Below are 22,711 nucleotides of genomic sequence, written 5' to 3' on the forward strand. Positions count from 1 at the left end.
GCATGCGCGCACTGTGCTGTAACGGGACACATTTTTTAGTTCAATTAGTTTTTCTGCAGCCTTTATGCTGATCTCTGCCTGAATTAGCAAACCGATTGTATTAATTAGAATAGTGTCGCTAACTTGCGTATATGACGTGGATATACCTTTCATAACGTGTTGGCTCTTTGTGTATATAGTATGCCCCCACTTCTGTGTAATGAAACTTTCAGATGATATAGATCACCATCCCCGTGCTCTCCCTGTTCCCTCTGTCTTGTTCTCACGACGCATTTCGAAGCATTACGTCAGTTACCCGCTAAAATGCGAAAGCGTGTAACTTTTTAAATCAAGTTATCGTGTTTGTGATGCAGAAGCGCAAGAACCTATCTGTATTTCTTGTGGATACCCTTTGAATTTACTGGGACTACAGAGCAAGCGGGCAGTGCGCTATGCGACGGCGAGACATGTGCCCGGGCGGCGCAGAGTATGCACGCACTTGAAGGGTTCCGTGGGGTTCGCCAGGTCCTCGGGAAGCAGCGGCAGCCGCTTGTAGTAGAGCTCCCAGTCGAAGGAGCCCCGCGCGCCTTCGTCCTGGGCGCGGTAGGCGAACGTCTCGTAGTCGATGACGTCGATGAAGGGGCACACCACCGTGCGGTAGTCCTTGGCGATGGGCTCCAGCAGCGGCGGCAGCCAGTTCACGTTGGCCTCGGTGTGCGAGTCGAGGAAGATGAGCACGTCGCCGGTCGCCTGCCGGGCGCCCAGCAGCCGCGCGCGGATCAGGCCCTCGCGCCGCGTCGCACGCACCACCCGCACCTTGCTCCAGTGCTTGGCGATGTAGTCCTCCAGGGGCTTCTTCAGCTGCTCTGCACGGGCGCGGCATTGGAAGGAGCGAGACAACGAAGGAGTCGGCGGGGTTTGAGGAGACCAACGTGGAGGAGTGTAACTGAAGCTTTCAGTCCGAGAAATCCGCGTAGGTTTCCCTTCACTTCCCTCAGCACCCGCTCTTTAGACTCTAATATAGCACCGGTTAACGCATTACATGACCTGCCCAACTGCATTTCTTTCTGTCTCTTAACCTAAACTAGAAAATCGGCTATCCCCTTTTGTTCTCTAATCGACGCCACTGTCTTTCGTTCTTTTAGTGTTATGGCTACCACTATTTTTGCTCGATCGCTCGTTGCGCGGCCCTTAGGTAATGAGTTACGCTGCACTGACTAAGCGTTAACGCGCACTAGACAAGGCCACGCCGAACGCGAATCCGAAGCACGTCAGTGAAAAAATAGTAAGAAGAAACACATACCGTTACCAAGCTCAACATCCCAATAAAACTTTACGTGCACTTTGCCGAAGCTTTACAATGCGCTACCACGTTTTCCGTGCATGAAATTATAACAAGAAAATAAGTCAGCGCAGAGGTTTTCATTTTCGCATTTTTCGAAAAGTGCTATGATGTTTACCGGGGTCAAGTACAGCACCCAAAGTTCGTGCTGGTGGGTCAATAAAATTCTGTATGTCATTTTTCACAAGCCAGTCTTTCTTCTAGAGATAAAGTTAATTGAGATCGAGTCGAACGAGAGCTGATGCAGCGGTAGAGACTATAAAAAAGAGGAGGAAAAAAGTATGATTGATTCATTCCACACGCAGTGCGTTGTAAAGTGCTTTGCCACTTAACTTCAGTGAATGAAATGAATGCAACAAGCAAGTGAAAGTGAAAGCCAAAAGGTAATCGTGTTATTAACTTGAGGCTTCATTTACGATCGTGTGCATGCCGAAGAGTGAGAAAATGGAGGGCGCGCGGCTCACAGCGAAGTAATTATGTAATATTTTACTGGTTTTATTCGATTACTAATGGTGTGAGACGAAAGTGGCACAGCGATGGGACGAGGCATCCACAAAGGTAAGACTTAATTAGTTGCATCTACAGACTTCGTGCCGCCATTTGGGCACTTAGTTTAATGTGCTCCAACAAAGAGGTGCCTCGAGGTAGGTGACTTGAGAAACCATGGAAACGGGAGGCGAATTTGTAAATCTTTTCGTTCGCACGCGCTGTTTGCCACTAGCCGGTTGCATCTGTTAAAAATGTGAAAAACATTACGATTGGCTGGCACATGCAGTTGCCAAGCAGTTATGGCGTAAGAACTTGCGAATACGAGCCCCGACGAGCGTTAATGGTGCTCCAGAGATTTGCAGAAGCGAGCGAGATTCTCGGAAAATATTAAGTAGAGAACTGGTCATGTATTGTAAGCTCCCTCGATACGTTTTAATGCGGGCTGATTTCATTCCCTTCTATGCGTGGATTCATTAGCCTTCGTGTGAACTTATTCTGTGTTTTCTCATGCGCCTTGATCTTAGCGTAATTATGTGACTGGAGTTGGTGCTCTTTGTTTTTCGTATTATTATTACTTGAGGTGATTTTAGACTTGTTTGACGTACCTATATGAGTTGACTTAAAGTTTACGAGTGGCTTTATGTAATTTTTTCATGTCTGTGGCCTCCATAGTTTGTGTTTCTATGTGAAAAGGAGAATCCGGCGCCGATTATAGGAACCAACAACTCCTAAGCCTCATACATTAAAAAACGATACGTGCCACGACGCTTAAAGGAAAGAACCACGGGTCTTCTATACTAATGAATGGATGCCAACGCTGCACCCTGCGTGAGACCTATGCAAAGTGAAATTATGGTCGCCGAGAGGCGCGATTATTTCTATAACGCTTTCGGGCTACAAGAGATCGAACACAAGTGCAGAAGGCCACGACAGTATAAGTAACGAGTAGAGACAAACGTTGCATGTTATGTGTAATTTCATTTGAATATCTGTGTATTCAGGCTCACTCGCTTCAACGACCAGATAATGAAAAATTTTATGTAAGTTCCAGACAACTAGTACAGTAAAGTTCAGGAAAATTCCAAAGAAGTAGCCATCTTTTTATCCTAATAAGCTATACAGGCTGATCATATTGAAGTTTCACGGAATTTTTAAGAATCGCCTGTTGCAGATAACATAATTCTAGTCCTTGAGCTGGATTATTCATCGAGGCGGACATTACTTGCTCTAGAAACCGAAACAAATATTCAACCAAATAACAGAAATCGACTAATTATCTTTTGAATTATTTACTTTACGGCGCATATTCCTATTCACGAATTGTAGCCGGTGAGCTTGCAAGACGTGTCCAATTCGAAAGAATTTCCAGAATGACGCCAGTTTGAACATATGCGCCATCATACTTGCCCTGAAAATGCATTGCTGCTCCACTTACTTTTTTTAAGAAAACGCTTTTTTATGCATTGAAGCACAAAAGTAACTGGAACGCCCACGTATTTTGTCCCACACTTTGGGAAATATCTTGACACTGGTGTCATATTGGAAATTCATTTCAAGTGGATACGTCTTGAAAGCTTTCCGGGTACAATTCGTAAATTGCAGTACGCGCCGTAAAGTAAATAATTATGAAGTTAATCAATTAGTTTGTGTTAATTTGTTGATTATATTCTTCCATTTCTTGTGCTATATGTCCGCCTTTTCGAATAATTCAGCTCAAGGACAAGACATGTTATCTGCAACAAGCAATATTTAATATTTTCGTAATACTTAAAGGTGATCACCCCTTACGCGTAGACAGTACACGTGTCTCGCATGAATGATATTGCGCACATGCAAGTAAAATGAGCATGAGCATAAGCACAAGTAAGGGATACGTGCTCTTGAGACAGCGCTGGAATGACAGCACCACGTTTTGATAACAAATAAAGGTTATCGCCCAAGACAGTGGTCCCTTGATAAGACGATTATCTCGTCATTACTAATAAAATAAATAAATAAATAAATACCGTGGTACCGGAAAACCTTTCGTTCTTTCGCCCGCGCACGCACCCAAACACCCACCGTCGAGAGCGAAAGTTTTGGGACAAGAGGTGCAGCTAATTTTTTTTTTCTTGGCAGCCTAGGCATAAAGAGTGAAATTAAGTGGTACTGCCAACGTGCGTATGTTTGACCAGCGTCATGCATCAAGCCCATTTCACGTTGCACGGCTGTGCTAGAAGAAATTAACTTTCTCTGCCGATGCCGTGGTCTCTGGACTTTTGCTCACGACTGTATACATATTTGCGTCCACACACAAACACGCACGGATACGTAAAGAAAATGGAACGATTCAGCAGTCTCCACGCTTTGGTGCTTCCTCGCCCTCCTAGGAGGATTATGACAACCTTGTCGTCCTTCCCGAGAGAACTGCTCATTGCATTGGTCCGATCTTTTAGCAGCCCTCGCGAAACACACTCGCGACCTCCATCCTGAAGAAGATCCTTGCCTGACTCTCCTCAATACCACGCATCAAGCTGCTTTGTACACCTGCTCGTGCCTCACTATCGGGCAATGACCGCGCTCATGGGGCTGCCCGAGAGCTAACCTGCCGGGCACCTGGCAGTGAGGCGAGCAACCCATATCAAGGAATTTTCCCAACACATACCATGACACTCTAGACTTTTACAGACTAGGGCGCTTGGGATATCACCCTCCACCTAAATCCTTCTCCCGGAATGAAGTCGTATCCCTGAGACGGCTTCAAACCAACTCATATCCTAACCTCCTCCTTCTCAACAAGTTGTCCCCAACATTATATCCCACCACCTGTCCAGGCTGCGGTGCACCACCGACGACGTTCCACGTAACGATTGAGTGCCGAAAACTACCGAAGGATATTCCTGTTCTACAATCCCCCCAACCAACATATGCGGAATAGGAGGCGATCCTCCGTCGCTCCGAGCCTCAGGTCTGGCTGGCCCTGATACGACGAGCATGAGCGGTAGCGACAGCCATTGGGGCCCTGGACTGAGGGCACAAACCACACAAATCCTTTCACTTCATAATAAAGTTTCTTCACTCTCTCTGACTCTCCTCCCTTAAGACGCGTGCTCTCGCAGTACCCTTCAGGAGAAATCAACCAAGCCTTAGCGCTTTGCTTTGTATTGCTGGCTGCTTAAGCGCTTGCTCCTCGGCTTTCATAAGGCCAAATAATCACCCTGTCTAGCGACGAAAGCTTCTTTTTTTTTCATATCCAGTAAAAAGACCACATAAAATGATTCGAGGCGACAGGGCGCCGAGCGGATACGAATAAACCAAAGAAGGAGAAAGAAAGCAAAACGAAACAAAGCCAACAGCAGATACGGCAAAGGGATGAGGCGGGTGATATTTTTTTTTTTTCGGCATTTCCCGGTCACCGCTTTTGCTGTTGCTGCACACAGCTATAATGGAAGAGAGGCTTCCTTGGCCAGGTCACAGCGATCGCCCTCCTCTTTAAGAGATAATCGCTCCAGCAGCTGCCGCTAATGCAACCGTACGGGCCCCACGCGGCGTTCGGATTGTCTTCGGTGGCCGTGGCGCCGTGTTTATGGATCCGTATCCGCCATCTCCGGAAGCGAAAGCCCCCTCTCGTTACTTTCGTCCTCTCGACGGTGTCCCGTGTTGACACCGCTGGTGTGACGTTGCCTTTTATTCCATCTGTACTGAGTATTTATTATTTCTTCCTCTCCTTCATCGCGCACATTATTTGTCGCCCGGTCACCCACCCGCCGACCTTCAGCTGCTGCTTCGCCGCCGAGCGTGCCTCGGCATACAACGTACACCTCGCCATGTACTATACGTAGGAAGGAAACACGTTCTTGTTTTGTTCTCGCAGGAATGTCAAAGGAACAAAACGATACGTGTTTCTGACCTCGATCCTTCTCCGAGGGAACGAAACGGGATACGATAAGAAGGGTCGATAGAGAACGGAGCCCGCAGGATCATTCTGCCTTTATCGGCCGCATCGCCATTTTAGCTTCTTGCTCGGCGCATAGTGCCGGCTGATGATAAGGGTACCACTTTCGCTCAACTGAGGGCACGGATGCCTGCATGTCGTTATAACCATTGTGTGAGCAAAAGGGCCAGAGAGAGAGAGAGAGAGAGAGAGAGGGGGGGTGGGGGGCTGCGCATCCATGCGTGTCTTCTCGCAAGGCGAACTTCCAACCTTTGTCGGCTTCGTATTCTAAGACAAAGTTTAGTTTAACGGTCCATTGTCTTTGTCTGCCTAGACAAAGTCCGCTTCAATGGCCACGACATGAAATCCGGCAGCTATCAAATACAACATGCCCGCAAAATTTAGCCCTTTATTTTTCCCCATCCAAATTCCAAAAGACTAACGTGTAATAGATATACCACCAAGTATGTAGATGAGCACAGATCAATTCAAATGTTTATATGATCAAGCGAACAATGATCAATTCAACCGGTTATACTTTAATCCCGCAAGTCGTCTAATATGTACGCGGTGTGTGGTGGCTACGCCCACACGGAAATCTTTCAAATCAACTGTTCGTTTCTGGTGCTCGAGAAAGTGTTCTCTATCGTCACATGCAAAGTGCAGGACAAGTTTTTTTTAGAGGCTCGATTGCGCAGCATTTGGACGACACACACAGAAGAGAAACACAAATTACAGAGCGCTTGTGGTGTGTGTTTCTCTTCTGTGTGTGTCGTCCAAATGTTGCGCAATCGAGCCTCTAATATGCTATACCAACACGCCCAGTCCTCAACCTTGACAAGTTTTTTTGTTGCAATAGCCCGCCTAATACAGAGTCGAATGGCACAACCAATCATTTTTAGCAGGCAGTGTCGTCAAATAAAGAAACCTAAAACTAAATGTTTTACAGTCAATGAATCCAAATTTTCTTTTAAAGTTAGGAAATTCGTGAAGTGCGCGCCACATAAGAGGATCGTGCGAAACACTGTTGCCTGGCGGCACAGCCTCACCTTTGTTGCTGTAGTCATCGGTCAGGATAATTTCCTTGATGAGCTCCGGCGGCGACCGGTTGAGCACGCTGGTGGCCGTGCGCAGAAGCGTCGTCCAGTGCTCGTTGTGGAAGGGGACAACTACACTCGCTGTGGGGAGCTTGGGCACGTAGCGCTTCTTCTGGCACCTGCACAAGGCATAGGACAAGACTCAGTTTATCGCGTCAACAAGGCAAAACCGGCATGACATGACACTACCACAATGTGAAGAACACACACAAAGATGTTCTCTTGGAGATACTCTACGTGCGTGCCTTGCTCGTGCGATAGACGTTCAAGGTGAAGTGAATTGATAACGCAAGCAAAGTGCTGCAGGAGGCGACGCCAGGTGTGCTGATGACGTTCCGATCATTATAAGCCGTTGTCGCTCTTCAGCGCCTTATCCATCCGCGTCTGAGCATTATGAACCGTGATCAAGCGTACTCCTCCGGCGGCTGCGTATGGCACGGCCGCGAGGACCGTATCTTGAAAGCGATATAAGATGCGGAGAGATAGCGCCGATTGATGATAGCTCCGCGCGCTGTGTATTCGCCGCTTCGCGTTAACGAGAAACGCGCAGACCCACATCTCGAAAGCGATCTGTGAAAGGGGCAAGGTGCGGCGTGTGAGCACCTTGCCCCTTGTGAGCACCTTGTGAGCTTCGTGAGCGCTGTGTCGTCGCCCCTTCGTTCGCGTTAAAGGGACGGGCAGCACGAAGGCAAAGTCGCTCGCTGCTGTGGACTCTATCTTGAAAGCGATCGTCTTACGTGACGTACGGACTGTTTTTTCTCGTTCGGTAAGCACAGAAATGCTTACGCTGCAAAAATTCCGTCTCCATTCCACCCTGTGAGAGTGGATGAAAAGCGAAGCTGTTGCCGACGTTATACAAGCACCACGACCACAAGGTGCCGCACAACGTCGAGATTAACGCAGCGTCCACGACCGCGTTCGCGCCCCTTCCGTTTGTGCTTCGACGCCGCGGTGCTCACCGTGCATGTTCGCGGCGTCCATACGCTTGCGCCTAGCCCGCGTTCGCGAAGTGAGGCGCTACTGTAATTTTTCGAACAGTGTTTGCCCTAATGTCTATTACGGTCACAGCACACGCTGTGCGACAGATGCAACGGGCAGGGCGCCCATGCATCAAGGACCGACACGTCGCGTGCCCACGTTCGTCACGCGCACGCGGGTGTGCGGAGGTGCAGCATGCATCCTCATTTTAGTAGGCCCTCCCCCTGGCACAAATGCGTGATAGAACTAATCCAATTTCTCAAAGTAAAATGCGTCACAAGATTCGTAAAGTACGGCTTACACACAACCTGCGGACATGACAAAATCGAATTGTAATTTGAATATGCGGGAAAACAAAGTTCTGTTACGCGGAAACTCAAAAAGACCCTTTTACTGCTGCCGTTTCTTTTTTCGGTGAGCGCAGACCAAAAACTCCAGACCAAAAATAGGCTACCAGCTTCGCTGATAAAAGGGGAAAAACGAAAAGGATCGCAGAGAGACCAGTTCCCGTCAGGCCGCCTTGAAAGCTTACTTTCCTGCATTATGGCTTTGTGTGCAGAAAAGCCTGCTGTGGGCTGGTGAGTATAAAAATAACAGGTTGGCACATGTGATAATAGTACATGCGTTAAAAAACTGGTGACGTCGCCGTCAAAGCGTCAAGGTCGTAAAAAATGAGAAAGAGAAAATAAAATCAAAAAGGAAAGACAGCTGTGGTAAAACCCGTTGTGACGGCATTCGATAGGTTCGCCTTGAAGGGGTCATGCGGCCTCCTGAAAACTCATCTCCACACCGTTCCATACACGCATTTCCTTCCTCTGACAACGGAAAAGCGATGGGTAGACACGCATAAGCTAGGAAAAGCAAGTAAGCAAAAGCGAAGTAACAGCCGAGCCAAAGATTGCTTACGCATTAGTAGACAATTCTCAGAATTTCTGTTGCATTTCTTGACTAGGTGTTACGGCTGCCCAGACGTGTGCTCATCAGCCAATATGGCGAGAAACAAGAGCCCAAGTAGATTTTTTTTTTAATATTCAGTGGCACTCCCTTTCCTCTCGTGCTCGTTCGTTACGCCGTGTTTGTTGCCATTGCTGCTGCGGCCACTTCACAAATGCGAACGCGTTTACGAACGAGGCTCGCGTCAAGAAAGAAAAAAGGAAGGGGTAAAGCGATATTTCTCACACGCACGACAAATGCTACGTTTCCCGCTTTCACAGAAACCACCTAACAAGGCGCGCAAGAGTGGCCGGCCGCCGCTCCAACGCTCGTCGGCGACGCGGCTTCCACTTCCCGCAAATCCCCGGACCGACTTGTCCGGTTAAAGCCGATAAACCTCGACTGGTCGAAACGAAGCGGGGAAGGTTGCGCTGAGGCTTAGGACGACGGTGAGGTCGAGGCAGAAAAACAGGAAAGGCAAGAACAGAGAGAGCGACGAAGGAACCAAAATGGCGAACGAAAGGCGATGGCTGCGGCAAATCCTCGACAGTGCGCCGCCACAGCCGTGGATTCGCCAGGAAATCTGCGGCCCGAACAGTAGGACGGGGAAGCAGAATCAACGCTATCCGCGGGAAAGTGCAGGCGGAACAACAGACAGGCAAACACGATCAAACACGGCAGTTGTTTTCGAGGATGTAACCGCCGTGGTGGCGTAGTGGTTTTGGTGCTGCGCTGCTTAGCCCGAGGGCGTGGGATCGAATCCCAGTCCTGGAGGCCTCACTTGAATCGGGGCGAAATGCAAAAAAAAAAAAAAAACATCTGTGTGCCGTGCATTTGGTGCACGTTAAAGGTTCTCATGTTGTTAAAATTATTCCAGTGTCCCACACTACGGCGTGCCTCATAATATATCGCGGTTTTCGCCAGAAAGGCGAAGACAATCTGCTCTTGAGATAAAAGAAAGTGACCGTAACCTCCGATAAAAGCGACAGCCGCAACCAACGGAGATATGCCGGTTTTGTTGTGCTGATTGTGGCGCCCACGTAATGGCGGGTGGTGAAATCAGGAACGTGAGCATAAACAGAAACTTTCATCCATGAGCAATTGCACAGCCACAAACACACAGGCAATTTCGCTGAAATTCCTACTGCCGCTATTTGTTAATGTGACTACTGCTAGGCAAAACCTACTTTTATTAAAACAGCCTTGTGATATTAGCGATAGGTACCGCGTTAAACAACAACCACCGTAATTAACAAGCACCTAAAACGCGCTGCCGCTCCCTGACTAAAGCAACGGCAGTCCCATCAAAAAAAGAAAACAAAGCACCGAACTAAATCTTGATAAAGCGAGGAGTTCAACAAAAGAAACTACTTTTTTTCTGGTGCATATTTTTTCCCAGGCAAAGGATTTCCCAGCCGCCATTCTTTGCGCAGGCAAAAGCTCGTCGTGGCGCGAGACATCTTCAGGAGCCGCGGGATAAAGCGGATCGTAGCTGGCCTCGCAGTTATTTACCTCGCTGCATCGTTTCTTGCTCTTTCTGCTCGTTTTGCGGTCCAAGCGCGCTCCCCAATTCCGGTCTTCTTATCCAGCACCGCGGGTCGTCAGGCGAGCAGTAAAATACGCTTTGGGTCGCCCGCGCACTAATGCGACGCTCTCAAGACAGCGAGAGAGAGAGAGAGAGAGAGAGAGAGAAATATAGCACGCGGAGCTAAAGATCAGCCATGGAAAGCACTCCATGAAAGTTGAAAAAGAAGAAGAAGAGAAACGATGGAGTGGAGTCGAATAAAAAGCTTAGCACGCCATACATCCACGTAAACTCGGCAAACGCGAGCTTTCAGTGAGTGTGTCGCCCGTGTTGAATCCTTCAGCGTCGACCTACTCGGCGAGCTCAAGCTAAGGTGAACATTAATAGTTTTAAAGCCAGTAAAACATGGCCTTCTAAGTGACGTAGCCTGCTCCACAACGCAAGTTCTCACGTTTCATGTCTATACTATGGCTGTGGGTTGATAGTTTGCCATACTCTTGCGCCAATATTATGTTTATTTAGGGGAACTTGTCGTTTTGAAATATTCGAAAAATATTTCCATTTACGAATAATGACTATTCGATTCGAAGACCGAATCGAATAAATCGAATATGACACTGTTCGTTTCGTTATTCGACAGTTTAGAACATTCGCACATCCTTACAACCGATCACAGGATTTGTGTTGTAGTGTAAAGCTGACCAGACTGTCTTTGTTTCCTTTTAGTATATTTAGTAAAAGCATTTGTGAGGCGTTGTTTTATCCTTGTGTGCAAACATGTCGACTGGAATACCTTTTCCCTTTTCTTGCGCGGCGACGCACAAGGAAACTTTAGGAACAGGCGAAAAATTGCGGCGACAACGAAGACAGCAAAATGTAAAAGAGAAATTTTTCCAAGCCTCCGTAGAGCGTTCTGAATATATGCTTGCTACATGAATCTTAAGGAACCCACCTCCGCCCACCAGTTCACTTTTATTACGACATAATTCGCAACATTTAAACTATTTGTTCCTTGTAGCATTCAAAACTTAAACGAACTTATAGCTCGCAAACTAAACGAGCACGTTTTTGAGAGGCAACTGCGAGAAAAAAATGTCGCAGTATCGCCAGAGAGGCGAAGCATCGATTGAAATAGCAAACTGGCAGACAGCCATACGAAGTAAGGATACCATTTTTATGGGTCGCATCAACTTGTAAACACTCGCTTACTAACTAAATTAACAAGCATAGTGTCAGAGCACACAGCAGACATGAACACATAACCCTCTATGACCGCGAACACACGCTGTTGAAACGCTGGCTTGAGCAAACCCGGCAGCAGCAGCGAGCGAAGTGACCTTAGTGCTGTCTATCGCTTCAACGCAAGCTCAGCCCCGATAACACACAGCACGCACAAAGTTACGGGCCGCCGACGCACCTAGACCATGCTCCCAACGCAGATAGCTCTCATGGTACGGCCGCGCGACCGCGTGCAGCCACCACAGCCGGAGTAGAACGCCGCGTCCCTCCCTCCCCCTTCCCCCGGTGCCTCGCACGTTGCGTGCCTAGCGCGCAAGGGAAGACGGCGCTTTCCTCCCCGCTCCTCTACCTTTCGCACGGGCAAGATTGAGCCCGCCCGATTCGTCGGCTCCCTTCGCACACTTTCACTCGCACGTACAGCGTTGTGCGTACAGGGACGGTGTTCTCGCCCGTGGTGACGCGACGGCAGAAATGCGCCTGGAGTGTCCATGTAATTGATATCGCAATAATAAACAGCGAGTTTGTTTAACTGCAATCAGGCTTTCTCTCATTGTGACCGTCAAGGCAGGGAAGCGCGGGGCGCACAGCGCGGTGAATGCGCTCCCGGCTACAAGCCGTGATGAATGCTGAGCTATGCCAGTGGAAAGATGAGGTAACCACACCTTGCGACTCCAAACAGCAATAGGTAATTGCTTTAGGGCATGAAGGCGAGCAGTAAGAACGGGCGGTTGCTGCATCGTGTGATCCTTGTAGCAGTGCACAGTGATCTCGGGCTTCATAAACTACGCAATAATGAATTTTCACGCAGCCGCGAAAGCTCATAAGTGGTTTGTGATGAGACCTTCCTTTAGCAAGAAAGGAGCTTTCCTAAAAGCAGTCCTTCATCGACGGTAGACGCTACACCATGACTTGGCAATGAATGACGACATCACCATGGCATGGGGTACAAGTATTTCTTCAAAGGCATTTAAACCAGTGTGCCCGATGCCGTATTTGTGCCTAGGCCGCGTACTGAAACCCCTCTCATAGCTCTAGTCACAACAAACACACAGACCACTAATGGGGGATTTCTATAACCCTCCGGAGCTCAAGCGTGCCTGCTGACGTTGCTGCCCACATCGAAACTTTTGACAAAACCTGTCGACTGCTATGGCAGCAGCCAATTCTCGGTTGAGGCAAACGTCCTACGCAGAGCTGTCGTAAAATTCATTTAAGAGTTTTGTAAAAGCAGGAGAGAAAACGGAGAGGATGAAATTGCCAAGCCCGCTCCACATCTGAAGCCCAGACGAACATTCCACTAGAAGACGCGCATCTGTTCTGTAGCTTTCAGATTTGCTATACCATCATCCCGATGCTGCGAAATACAGCTGAGCCCCTCAACAGCAAACGCCTCTACAGCTTATGCCAGGAAACGTTTGAAACAAACTTGGAAAGGGATGTGAAAGGGACAAATATACAATAGGCACAACACACAGGAAACGGCGAGCGGGGGCGAAGAGATAGCGAGAGAGAAGGAAGGCGGCATACGGATTGGATAAATACTTCAGCCTCATTTTAGCATTCTACTTAGAAAACGCGGGCTCGCAGCTGGGGACGCCGAGACAGCGGGCGGTTTTTCTAAGCGCTCACATTGAAATGGGGAACACAAAGGCCATGCAAATTTCATTCTGCAAGCCGGCTTTTGTAGCGAGCGCGGCGCAGATTGTCACAACGGCATGCGATGCGTTGGGCACCGCTCACGGGGTTCCTCGGGAGAAAAAAAAACGAAGCGGCTGCTGCGACGTTTTGGGCAGCGCTGTATTGCGCAGATAACGAGGTGACGTGGGCGCATTTAAGTTTCTCTGGTGTGATAAAGAGTCGCTTAGTGAGCACGGAAGGAGAAAGACGGGGTTCAAGTGAAATTCAGACAGTCATGGGCAAAAAATACAAATCTACCGAACGAAAAGCCAAACGACATTTCTAAATATCGACACGGGCCTCCTAATGGGATTCGGCGCTATCTCGAGCGGTGTCCAGTCTATAAGATGTGCAGCCGCGATCAAAAACATACCAATCACAGGATCGTCGAAAAAAAGACTGAATTTATTATCAATTGATACACGCAAACAGGAATTTACAGGCGCCTTGGAAAGTTCTCAATGCCAAGTTTGGATTGTAGTCCTCAAATTATACATTTATTAAGCAGGATTCCTAAGGAGGATTCCAATCGGCGCGCACAGCCGGGATATTTATTTAGTCACATGACGACATTCAGAGTCTCTTCAACAAAGATATGACACTTTATTTTTTTCCCAGGGGTTTCTGAAGCCTCAAAATTAACCATAACGAAGCAGCCCGTCCTCAGAAGACGGAATTGCTTATCACAAAGGTCTAAAAACATATTAGCGAAATATGAACAGCGCGATGACTTTCGATGAACCAACATAATGAGGCACACTGCAAGCAACCAATGTATGCACTGCGACTTTAAGCTTTTAAGCTTACGGCGCTTGATCGTTCGGCGGAGTCCGGTTGCATCGCAAAGATGTTAATTGAACCGTCCAGCGAAGGTGCCAAGAAGAGGTGTGGTATTAATTACTTGAAATACTGAAGGCGTAGGAATTCTTCTGCTGCACTGCTATGAGAAGAAATGCAAGCAGACACGTGTTACTATAGCAAACACAGTTCTGAAGTAAAGCGTAAGCGCGCCCTTCACCCCTAATCAAATGAAGTAAGCTTTCCTTTTGTTCCGACGGTCACGTGCAAGTTTAGCCTTTTGTGACACTTGCAGGTTTAATTCGTGTTACTGTCAGTGGCGTCAATAATCATTAGAAGTAAGGCAGAAAGGAGAAAACAAATTGCATAGCAGCTGCAAACTGCCCAATGCTTTTGAAAAGGGGAAGGATCCATCAGACTTTTTTTTTTCATATCGACGCGCAAACCCGGAATTTTCATTTAGTCGCACAACGACATTCAGAGTCTCTACAACAACAAAAAAAATATGACAGTTCTTTTTCAACAACTTTCGTATCTGACGAAACCATGCAACCAAGTTTTAAAAGGATCCTTAACTCTAACACCTCTGTCTCCAGGAGTCCAATTAATCAGCGAAGAAAACTCACTGGTTTGAGATGCCACCTGTCTGCGTCTGCTAACTCTCATCACCTCTTCCTTAACGTTTTCATGGTGTCGACGCGCCAAGGTAGAAACGTCCGCATCCCATCGGGCCACCTAACACGCCAAGCGCGCTGTCTCATTCACGGCCGCGCCTCAGCGTGACGTGTTAATGATCGCGGACTGTCCACGTTTCCGGGTCACTCAACGGACTGATTAAGCACCCTCCCATGTCGCTCTCGAGCTGAAACCTGTCAGGCCCAGCACAGCAAGGTTTCCCGCTTATGACAGCAGCGCCAAGGTACATGCACTTGTGTCGCTTTATTTCACGCTGGTTCCTCGTCAACGGCCGCTTTATCCTAGCACGCTTCTCCCTCAGTGCTTGTGCGTGAGAGCGGGGAATGTAATCCTATCCGCAGAGGAGATTAGCCTTGAATTATGTCCCGGAGTAGTTACAGCTGCGCTGTTAAAAGATGTCAAACTTTAGCGTTATGCTGACAGGTTGAAAAGAAAGTTTGCGTGTTCTCCGTCACCGTAGGAATAAGTCAATACACACAATGTGGCCTGCTGTAAGAAGGAACGAGTAATTAGCATTCAAAAACTGACTGCATCTCACTATCTACACGGCAGCCTGCACACTTATTCTCTTCAGGAGATGCCTCCTATAAGAAATTACATCGATCGTTTTTTTTTTTCTTTGCAGCAGAAACGCTCTTCAACTGCTTACAATCTCATGGCCTCTATCCAAATTCTACCAAGAGCGACCGAAGAAGACATGTTGAACCAATCTGAAAGCTGCATCAATGGCCAAATAACCCCAGTGCCAGACTTTGAGATCAGTCTGTTGGTTACGGAGGTGACGACGAAATGGTTTCACGTACGCCCTCAGTCGCGCAGTCAAAATTACACAGTCAATGCACGTCCTCAATGCACAGGCCTCAAGAGCGCATACATACCCGACAAACACCATCCAAATAGAAAAGGCGGCGTCTTATTGTGCAAAGGACGACTAATCAATGGATTGTAAAAAGAAATTTAACCCCGAATAAGCTATAATAAACTATAATTGGTCCAGAAAACTAGAATGTGTCAAGAAAGAGTGACCTTTTAACAACTTTTGCTTTCTCACGCTCACCAGTGTGTGCGACGTAGGTGTGACAAAAGGTTTAGCCACCGGTTACACAGTCATGCTGAGTCACTTCCGCAGGTGATCATGAGGGGGCAATAATGCCCCCCCCCCCCCATTATTGCCCCCTCATGATCATTGCCCCCTCATGATCACCTAGGGGGGGGGGGGGGGAGGAACGCTGCACGTTGTTTTCGTTTATTTTCTATCTTTTATATTAAAACTCGATTGATGCGGACGATATAGAGAGATGCTGTGCACGTCATTGTTTGTTTTTTTCCTTTATTTCGCTCATTCCCCTAAACAATTCTGCAAGACCAACTAGTCCAACAGTTAGCCTTCCTTAGCTATGACCCCTTGCCTATAATACAACAAGCAATGCACTCGAACATGGGTGTCACTTGATGAACAAAGCAGCCCTTGTGCATATACAACTCACAGAAAGAAAGGTAGCGACAGCTAAGAGCCCCTTAAGAGTAACTCCACTATGCGTTGACATTGAGAACCCTCGAGGACACGCGCAATGGGCAGAGTAATAGTTATCGCGGGCGGGACCACTGCTAAGCCGACGCTAAGCGGATGCTCTGCACACCTTTGCATAAGTCGAACGCGTTGACCTAAAGGACCCGCGTACCGTGCAACCCATAATGCGCATACAGTCTAACGGCTTTCGAATTACTAAATGTCAGTAACGCTTAAGTCAAACGTAATGATACCTGCCGTGGTTGCTTAGTGGCTATGCCGTTGAGCTGCTAAACACGACGTCGCGGGATCGAATTCTGGCCACGGCGGCCGCATTTCGATGGGGGCGAAATCACTCGTGTAGTTAGATTTAGGTGCACGTTAAAGAACCCCAGGTGGTTCAAATTTCCGGAGTCCCTCATTACGGGGTGCACCTCATAACCAGATCGTGGTTTTGGCACGTAAAACCCTATAATTTAATTTTTCATTCAAACGTTATGATAGATCAGCTCACTAAAAAAGTATTTTCTCAGCAGGAACCGTGCACAACGGTACGATGTTGTATGTATAGTAGTACGATTCACTTGCTTGCATCATGGTGTAGCTTTACTTGAACAAAACCTGTGCAACGTCGTGCGACAACCACCACCGAAGACTTGCGATATTTCGAAATAGGACAGAATCTCATAACAGTCATCGCTATGAAACACTTAGGACTTAAGCAACAAGAAGACATTACCGAACTGATGGAAGAAGGCCTCGAGTCTGCGTTCTAGTTCCCAAAGCACACAACCCCACAGGAAAAGAAAGGGGCAGTAGACATTCAGCCTACAAAAGCGAGAAAGCAGCGCCAAAACCCGAGTTCCACGAACGAAGGCAAGACAGCGCCGCATACACAGACAACCACTGCACGACCAACAGCGTAAAGCGCAAGGCAGCGATGCGCGCACGCCAGCAGTTCCCGCAGCAGAAAGGAGTAACTATAACGGCAAACGCACGATGAAAGGAAACCGCGGAACGTGGAACTTTTCCCGACCCACACCGATTTTTCTTCTTGGGTAAGAACGACGCGACGCGGGAATGCGCGGAGAGTCGAAGAGCAAGCAGGAAGGGGAGAGAGATAGAACGCCCGACCCTTAGTAGCAGCTCTGGTGTAGCATCCTGTCGCACTGAGCTCCGTTGCCAAGAGACACCAAGCGATGCTAACGCTGCAAAAACGGGCCGCGCAGTCGGCGAGGGCAGCCGGCCTAGCCTGATGGGATATGACTACTTCGTGGAGCACGCCGGTTGTAATGGAAACAAAGATGTGGATCTAGCGTATAAGGGCACGAGCAGCCGAAGAGCGGGGCGAAAGCAGGGACCGAAGTTAATTTTGCTCAGCTCGCCAACGGGCCGGAGGCGCGCCGCTTTCCGCGCCTTCCGAGGCTCTAAAGCCAGCGCCAGACGCAGACGGGAGAGGAAGGATCTTTGGAAGCCCTCCGCATTAACCTTGCGGCAGCCTCTTGACAGCGGCAACGTGCCCTGCAAAATCCTTTATTCTCTCGTTTTAATAATTTGCAGGTCACACGCATTTTAAAATGCGGGCAAGGCAGCATAGCAACATGCTTACTTGCAAGAACGCGCGTGAACAATTACAGGTTACGTGACTGTTCACACCGACTTGAAGGACGTTGACAGACGTATGAGTAGCCTCACGTGGCCAAGAAATGGCGGCACAGGTACGCGCATGTCACTGAAATTTTCGCAATAATCTTGCCCACAAAATATTTTTGAAGATGAACCTTTCCTCGTCTCTTTTTTCCTCGTTTGTGTCATTTTAAACGAACAGAAGCTCTTGCCTGAAGGCTAAGGCAACGAGACGCTTCGAGTGTTGGCTAGGTCTAAACAAGCAAAAAGCCTTCTCATGTCATTTAACAGGCATCCCGTCGGAGTTTATTTGGCAGTCGCTCCACAGCGTCCTCGTCAACTTACCCGCGACCCTAGCTTGAGCAGTCTGACCGCCGCCTTAAGTTGACTCGATTGTTGAGCAGATTACGGGAGCACAAATAGACGTGTCAGTTACCTGCAGCGACAAGCAACTTGGCGGCGCACTGTAAGAAGTGCAAACGTTCAACCCTGCTAGATAGGACAAAAGCAATCCGAAAAACACAAACGAAAAATGGGAAGAGAAGGATGTAAAGTCCTTGCAATCACAAAAGAAAAAGACAAGTGCGTAAGTGCTTCCTCTATGCCGCTTGGCGAAGCCGATTTCGCAGAATTCAAGGGGTGTCGGTAAAATCAGTTGTTCTAGCGGGCCGCACTGTCAGTTGTGGTCTTGCCACATCGGTCACTCCTATCACGTCTATCAACGTGTTCCTGACAAGATTAAATAGTTGGTAGCTTGTGCTTCGTCATTCCTTCTTATTGTCTCTCATTCTCTTGGTGTTAAAGCTCAGCGCAACAAAATGACAATTGTCGAGCAGACATCGCTGTTCTCACGGCCGACAACTTCTATATTTATTTATTAGTTTACAGGTGTCTGGTGGGTGGAAGACGCACCAGGGGCGCCCTGCAGGCTGGCTATGGCTAGTGCTGGCGCATGGCGAAGCCAAGTTGCTGCCTTTGCATTCTAAGCCATTAGCGAATAGCATCGCCCACACTGAGCCATTAAGCTGACTACGGCAAGACCGTCGTAAAAGGACTTATATCACTGACCCCTCTCGTGACCAGGGCCAATGCAGTCGTGACAGGGATCCTGGCATCATACTCATATAGATTTGACTTCCTACCAGACCGTTACCACAATCAAACGATGAAAGTGACAAAAAAGCTACACATGCAATACACGCACCGCGGTGTCTCAGAAAGTGATTCAACGCCCATTTGAGGCGAACAACAAATACCCAACAGATTGCGCGAATTCTGAGACACATAGATCTCAATGTCTGCATTGCTGAATACAAGCAAACAATGCTTCATAGGCCGCTCGCGGGGCGTCGCTGGGGGCTCTGCGGTGCTTCGAACGCTCGGCGAACCGCAAGGCATGACGCTCTGTAGAGACTCGCATACGTTGAACGGCACCCGAGCGCACGCCGCTCCAGCTGTAGTGGGTTTCGCACTACGACCTCCCCGGGGTCACCACGGATGGGCGGAGGTGAACAGAGATGAAGGGGAAAAAACGAAAGAAAAAATGAAGAAAGCAATACGAAGTCACGAATGGACGCGAGCGTCGTGGGAGATCCGGCGAAAAGTTTGCTAACGCAATATGCGTGTTCCTGGGCGCGCGCATAAGAGCCGGAGGCACGCCAAAGGAAATAAGAGGAGAGTGGAGACGCGGTACTCGGAGGAAGCTCTCAACAGGGAGGCCCTCATACAGGTCGACGGACGAGGAGGAAGAGAGAGTGAGAGAGGGGGCGTGGGTAGAATCATGCAAGCGCGGAAGAGCTGGAATATGCCTTGGGCCGAGGCATCACGCACTACGCGTATAAATATTACATTGAGGCGCACACAGAGCCGCGCTGGGTGCGAAGGCTCAAAGGGCGCGCAAGCTGCTTTCTCGCCCATTTCTCCCGGGGCTAATGCGTTGCACGCGACCCTCTCGGCAAGCTGCGACGCACCGACGGCCTCTGCCCCAGACACAAGAGCCGGAGGACGATGACGTCAAGGGCGTATTCGAGCCCGAGGCACCACAGGTCGCCGTCTCGAAGAAGGCCTTCTTTAGTATATAGGCTGTCATAAGAGCCGGCTCTCACGTAGTCTTCGTCTTACAAACTAGATTGTGCGAGGTGCAAATGCGAACTGAGGCACGCGATAACGTAAACGCACCGTGGCCGGAGGACATAGGGGTGGCTGTTCCTATTTATCACGTCAATCGCTCTATGAATACGCCCAGAGCAGGCAAGCCTTCCGCGCCAGGTCCCTAGTCCGCTCCCGCTGATTCCTTCCCATAAATAAAGAAAACTACACGGAAAGCCAGTATTTTCAGGGTAGGCGTGAAACGTCTGCCGGCTGTCACGAACCTCCGACAGGTTTCAGCTCCTACAACCACGTCAGCGGAAAGTGTTCCTTAGCTGTCACCAGAATGTACAGCAGCACACAGTGCCATTCAAATACGCGATATAGTTTTGTTTTTGTTTTTGTTTTTTTCGGGGAGGGAGGGCAGAGGTATCGAGATTATCAGGGACAAAAAACACTGCCAATGCGGATACAGGCACAACATCAAAACAGGCTGCACGTCTGATGTCACTAAATTGCCCAATACCCATCGGAAGCTTTGGCGGTTTTCTTCACGTGAAATACTATAGTAAGATTCAAAATTGAGCTATGCATGTAAGCTGCTTAGTTCGCAATAGCACGCCATACGCTAAAACGTTTGTCAATCGAGCACTAAATTTCACGCGAACATCTGCTCAAGCTGCATAAACTTGTGGCCGCGAAGACAACGCACACGCACCAGCCCTCCAACACGTGACTTACTGCAACAAATTACTTTGAACGCTGGTGACGGCAATCACCAGAAAATGGCATCGCCGTTTCCAAGACAAACAAAAACAGAACAATTAAAGGCCGAGACCACTGGGCTTTTCCATTCGTCCACGGAACCAGGCATGAGACGAGTAATGCTTCTGTTTCTTACGCTCGATGAAAAAAAATAAGTAACTAAAGCCAACTGCAAGAAAGAAAGTACGTCGAGAGAACTTCTGAAAGCTCCCTCCACCGCTCTGCGAAGCAATGACCGGGCAGTACGCGAACCAGGAAGACGCAAGGAATGAAAGCAGCAATTTTGTGCTCGCGGCCTTCGTGCTTCTCTTATATCGCGACGAACTCGAGAGAAAAGAACAGCAAAGAAGAGAAGAAATGAAAACAAATCGTGCCACCGGCGTTCGCACGGTCATTGTTGTGACACGAAGAGAATGAAAAAAAAAAAAAAGCTCAGGCAGTCATTTATTTTCTGTTCCTTTTTTCCCACCGGCCAGTGCACTGGTAGAACGAGCCCCGCGCACCACGATCAAACGAAGGCGAATGAAACCAAAAGAAATTGAGAGGAGGAGGAGGAGGAGGAGGAGGAGGAGGAGGAGGAGGAGGAGGAGGAGGCCACAGCAGCAACCCCGTTTTCCGGGGCAGTATATATACCCTCTGCTTCTTGCTCGCTCTGCCGTTTCGATACCTCCTTTCTGTTTTTTTACGGCCGGTACTTGAAAACAAACAAGCTGGCTCTTTCCGCTACCGAGGCGAGCAGAAGAAAGAGCGGAATTGAAGTGGGAGGGGATCACAAACTCATCGAGCCACACGGGAGGCTGAGCTAAGCCTGCGGCAGAGGTTGCACCGCTCAGCGCCCTGTAGGCCAAGTGCTCTTAGGATAGAGCGCAGAGCCACGCATCTATCACTCTGGCTGGACAGCGTGTAGCAATGTCCGCTTGTTTCTGCTCGTTTCCTCTTCTTCTCGGCCACGAGAATAGACAGCGTTATTTCTTGGAACCTGCAGGGTGCTGTCATTAGGTCGAAATAGGCAAAACCTAATGCGACCATATTTCAAGGGTTACAAAGCGCGACAGAAAGATGCGGAGGAAAGGGCACGACGAGAGTGGAATGCAGTATGGGCAGTGCAGGAGGGTGGAGAGCTGGGCTAGTTTGTATTAATTCGTGTGTGTGCGTGTGCGTGTGTGTGTGTGTGTGTGTGTGTGTGTGTGTGTGTGTGTGTGTGTGTGTGTGTGTGTGTGTGTGTGTGTGTGTGTGTGTGTGTGTGTGTGTGTGTGTGTGTGTGTGTGTGTGTGTGGCGGTGGCGGTGGCGGTGGCGGAACAGCGCGGTGGCGGAACAGCGCGGTGGCGGAACAAATGCCCAAGCTGGAATCTACAAGGACGCTTCTTGTCAAATTGTTTGTCATCCGGTTTCGCTCGCTGTCAATCTCAGTTTCTGCCTCTCTTTCTCGCCTTATTTTTTTATTTTTAACACCCCCATAATCCTGGAAACGAAGATTCGAAGTTTGGTAGTTTAACGTGCATGAGCACAAGTGCCACTCGTTTCTGTCATGGTATCAGAGCACTGTGTTTTCCCGATGCAACTTTACAATGACAGGTCGTACATAATTTGACTGCTTATGGCAGCCTCTACAATGTCACCTCGTACACAGGCGCCCACTTTCATTATCCCAGTGCGCTGCAGCCGCACATCAATAAACTATTCGGACGCCAAATTTCATCGCAGCTTAGCGCCTGCGTAGGGCACGAAATCACCACAATACACAACAATTTAAAGATAGCGGGATCAAGGCCGTTAGAGCGCGATCGACACTGCGTAAAATGGCACATCCTGTCATCGACGCTAAGCCGAACCCAAACCGTATTTAAGATAATCTTCATGTTTCAAGACGAGGTCGACTACCATTGCATGGTATATTGGTGCAAGATAGTCGCTAAGCTGAGCTACGCAAAATAATAACAATAATAATAACGAGAAGAAGAAGAAGATTTTACACACAGCCGGCTTACGATATCTGTACGTATACATGTAAACTTCTAGTATGTAAACATGCAGTGATGCGTGCGCAGAAATAAC

At 48.5% G+C, this 22,711-nt stretch overlaps 1 protein-coding gene across 3 annotated transcripts in view; it reads right to left on the reverse strand.

Annotated features, from left to right (window-relative positions):
* The window catches only part of LOC142579251 (putative polypeptide N-acetylgalactosaminyltransferase 10), a 174,141-nt gene that overhangs the window by 22,482 nt on the left and 128,948 nt on the right, over positions 1-22,711 (reverse strand). For all 3 annotated transcript variants that reach the window (XM_075689274.1, XM_075689272.1, XM_075689273.1), the window contains 2 exons: positions 6,773-6,939; positions 479-845 (listed from right to left, as the gene is read on the reverse strand). In XM_075689274.1, coding sequence (XP_075545389.1) covers positions 479-845; positions 6,773-6,939 — 534 coding nt within the window. The remainder of the gene's footprint in view (positions 1-478; positions 846-6,772; positions 6,940-22,711) is intronic.

This window comes from Dermacentor variabilis, chromosome 4 (genome assembly GCF_050947875.1).
Source record: "Dermacentor variabilis isolate Ectoservices chromosome 4, ASM5094787v1, whole genome shotgun sequence".
Classification (NCBI taxonomy): domain Eukaryota; kingdom Metazoa; phylum Arthropoda; class Arachnida; order Ixodida; family Ixodidae; genus Dermacentor; species Dermacentor variabilis.